This window comes from Aedes aegypti, chromosome 2 (assembly GCF_002204515.2).
Source record: "Aedes aegypti strain LVP_AGWG chromosome 2, AaegL5.0 Primary Assembly, whole genome shotgun sequence".
Taxonomy (NCBI): Eukaryota; Metazoa; Arthropoda; class Insecta; order Diptera; family Culicidae; genus Aedes; species Aedes aegypti.
The window spans coordinates 389,344,081-389,347,966 of record NC_035108.1 but is presented as its reverse complement, the minus strand read 5'-3'; the positions used below and the strand labels follow the sequence as shown (position 1 = coordinate 389,347,966).

At 42.7% G+C, this 3,886-nt stretch overlaps 1 protein-coding gene across 2 annotated transcripts; it reads right to left on the bottom strand.

The window, feature by feature from the left end:
- Window positions 1-346: 346 nt before the first annotated feature.
- Window positions 347-3,442, bottom strand: LOC5572786 (glutamine synthetase 1, mitochondrial). Of its 2 annotated transcripts, none has more exons than XM_001654136.2 (2): window positions 3,060-3,442; window positions 347-2,615 (listed from the first exon to the last, which is right to left on the bottom strand). In XM_001654136.2, the coding sequence occupies exon 2, from the start codon at window positions 2,447-2,449 to the stop codon at window positions 1,247-1,249; it is 1,203 nt and encodes a 400-aa protein (XP_001654186.1). In that variant the 5' UTR covers window positions 2,450-2,615; window positions 3,060-3,442; the 3' UTR covers window positions 347-1,246. The 2 variants fall into 2 exon arrangements, with proteins under 2 accessions (XP_001654186.1, XP_001654185.1); XM_001654135.2 differs by lacking the exon at window positions 3,060-3,442 and adding an exon at window positions 2,717-3,029.
- Between the last annotated feature and the right edge of the window lie 444 nt (window positions 3,443-3,886).

The window sequence follows — 3,886 nt, the reverse complement described above, 5'->3', positions numbered from 1 at the left end:
CTGCTTCGACTGTATATAAACCTGCTGGTGTAGAGGATAGAAGACACAAAAAACGGCGAAATAAAAAGACCTTGCTCAAAAAGCATTCGATCAAAACAAACCACCTAAAGATAAACCAACCTACTCACACTTTGCCAACACATAAGCAGCTGATCGTCCATAACGTTCTTTTTTTCTCCTTCGTTTACGTTGCTTCCACTAAGGCGACTGCTGTTACCACGCACAGTAAAAGGAGATGTGATTTAAAAATAAAAGTGGGAAAAAACCCCGAGGGTCAAACACCCGTTTGTTGAGATGACTATCGGTTTTTTGTGTATTTTTTTACTATTTTTTACTTAAATACTACAACATATTTATTTTTTTAACATTGTAAGCTGTCCAAAAGATTGATATCTTCGCTTTCATATGTACCTGTTGCGACCCATTTTGTCCGATTTTAAACATCTATCGTTGAGAACAGCGAATAATAACTTTAGATTTGCACTATAAAATCATTTCTCTAATTTCAATGAGCTTGTTCGGCGGTTTGTGCCAATCGTTTACCACTTATCATTTCGGATTTCATTATGTTTTAAAACAATCTAAAACACAAAGAAAAGAATAAGGTTCAGTCAGTAATTGGTGATGATGAAGTAACACTTGTGCCTTTATCATCCGAAACAATAAAAACAAAGTTTCCTAGAACATAAACTAATCATAAATGTTGCAACATTAGGCGAATCAGTATACATTGTATCTCGTAAACATCCCAGATGGTGAGTTTCCACTTAATAATTTCAATTCCTAATCGACAATCGTCGGGCACTTGCTTTTATTTCTGATGTGCATGCACGAATGTTGGTAAAAAACAATGATAACATAGTGAAGTGAAGTGAATGTAATACGACCGGTTTATATGGAAGAGTAGTTCCGCCTGTAGGCCATCTTCCTGTTTATCTTGTCATTCGTTTGTCTGTATAATTATGCTTGTTAATAAGTGTTCGTGTACATTCAGCTAAAACATCTTTAATATCTCTCAGTTTTAAGAATACGTATATATGAAAATGCCATCTTGTTTTATGGTTGTTTGTAAGTAGATTCGGTTCGGTATAGACAATTTGACACGATAATGATAACAAATGCTATGTGGCTATGACAATTTATATCAAAATATAGTATTTCTTTAGTTTGACTCAAGTAGTACACGATTGCGATAAGTGGATTTTGAGTGGGTTTAGAAGGTTTCCATTACGGAAGGATGGCAGTTTTACTCGACGAGGCAAGTCTCGAGGATAGCATGGCAAACGCTGTACGGATCACAGTTTGAGCTTGGACGTCTGTCCTCGAGGTACCCCTTGTTGGCATCGGCAACGCCTCGTGGAATGCGAACACTGGTGCTACGGTCGGCAACACCCCAACTGAATTTGTCAATGGACGAAGTCTCGAGACGGCCAACCAGACGACGTTCGTTGTCCTTTCCTCCTCGTGGATCGTAGGCCTTGATATGCTTGGCATGCTGCTTGGACAGTTTCTCGATAGCTGCCTTGATGGCCTCGATACCATTTTCTGCTCGCATCTGCTTGGTGGAGAAGTTGCAATGGCCTCCAGCACCATTCCAGTTTCCTTCCATTGGTTTGGGGTCGAACGTGACAACAACACCGTAGTCCTCAGCGATACGCCACAGCAGGTAACGAGCAAGCCAGATATCGTCAGCGCACTTCATTCCAAGATTTGGTCCAACTTGGAATTCCCACTGAGCTGGCATGACTTCGGCATTGGTTCCGGCAAAGTCAACTCCAGCATAGAGGCAAGCCAGAGCGTGAGCTTCGGCGATGTCGCGACCGACGACGTTCTGTGCACCAGTAGCGCAGTAGTATGGCCCCTGGGGTCCTGGGAATCCAGCCGTTGGCCAACCCAAAGGCCTTCCATCAATATCTAGGAACGTGTATTCCTGCTCGATTCCGAACCATGGTTCGTAATCTTTGGACTTGTTGTAGGCATCCTGCATTAAAGCACGTTTGTTAGATTCGGTTGGCTTTCCGTCTGGTTGGTACGTGTCGCACAGCACAATCAAATCATTTGGTCCTGGCTTGAATGGATCCTTGTACAAAGCACGGGGAACCAACTTGATGTCAGAGTTACCACCCAGAGCTTGATAGGTTGAGCTGCCGTCGTACTGCCAGTTTGGCACGTCTTCCGGTTTTTTTGGTACGTAATCGAGCACACGATCCTTCAAACGAACGTTTTCACCCGTGCCATCGATCCACACATAGGTTGCTTGAACGTACTTTGGATCGTACTTGAGCTTGTGATACCGATCCAACAGCGTTTTGTTCATGTAAGCATTGGGTGACTCTTGCAGAATACGTGCAGATCGTGTCGCACTGGTGCTGATCATGCGCGTTGTTGATGCACTGCCAAGGGAGGACAGTTCCTGGCGAATCAATAATCCCACAACTCTGAATGCCATCTTCTCTTAGTCTTCTTTGTTGGTAATCACACAGATAAATTTACAATAAACACACCTTTTGATTTTGGTCACACTCACAATTTCTGGTTTCTTAAGTAGCTCTTGATTTTGTTCTCAAACCATATCACAGAGAAATATTGGCAAATACTAGGAATTTGGCTTCCACCTGGAAATCAGAGAGAGAAGAGAAAAAAAATCATTTCCGCTTCAAAATTTAAAATTAACAGCCAAAAATATCACTCAATTCATCACTCGCATATGACATACCGATGGAAAACTCGGGGACAGCAAAAGCACGAATCGAAAAATATCAGAAAAATATATCTCCTTTTTCCATTAAATTTTCTCAGACTGGGAGAGGGAACACTCTCAGCTGTATGGCTTCCAATCTCGTTGAGGTTTCGAATCCAACTGAGCCAGAGTCAAAACTTTTCCTTACAAACTGCACGTCCGACAAACTATCATCCATACCACATAGCCTACTCAAACACTTCAGAATTCACACTCTCTTGCTTTCTCGCACTCGGAGCTATACACTCTCCCCCTTGCTAGTGGAATTAAACCAATCTGTTTCACAGACGTTCACACACCTCGATGTATGCTTACTTACAATCAGCTTTTTCAGTTCCTGAACGAGAAGGACCAGTCTTCCCGATGAACTTCGAGCCAGTTTCACTCCCGGACGATTTCGTTCTGAAGACTTCTACCTTACGGGTCGTAGAGCCTTCTCAGACAGCGGCGCTGTACTGAACTGGGACGTTCGAGCGGATTTCACGAAATGTTGGACCACGGCCTGGTGGTTCTACTACTTAAGCGCGGGCATACCAGTGCAGAAAACGTCCGAAGCCCCACACACTAGCGCTGTCTTGGTTTCCCTGTCGCGTCGGGTGGAAAGCCTCCTTCACTAATTACATAGGATTCAACGAACCAGTACACAGTCGCATGAAGGGTGCTTATACTGTTTATACGTTTATTACAGCCTCTAGCCTAATAGTGTATGAAGCGGACGAATGTAGAGATTATAGAAGCAAAACAAACCATCGACTGTCGATAACTAAGGATGAGTGTATGGGCCATGCGGAGCGAAGTACACTTCAAAATATTGACTACACTCGCCGCTACCGAAGCCGCTGCCAATGACGCGCGATTGTCTGTGCGCTCTCTTCGCGCGTTAGTAAAGTGAGAGGTAGTAAGGGGCGTAGGTGTCCCGATGAATGGGATGTAGCAGTAAAACGTACACAAAAGCTGTGTTGCTAATACTAATGAAAACGTTTACAATCAGAGTGCGGCTAAGAACATGGAACATTTAAATCATAAAAATAAGTCTACACATGTAAAAATTATCTTCCAAACATCACATTGAAGGTATTCAAGCCAAGTGTAACAAATATGTAAAATGTCTGTATCCACTAATTAACGTCTTAAGAACAAACTTTA

Bases quoted from the DNA above. Each gene is read 5' to 3' on its own strand.
- LOC5572786 (XM_001654136.2), bottom strand. From the start codon at position 2,449: ATGGCATTCAGAGTTGTGGGATTATTGATTCGCCAGGAACTGTCCTCC.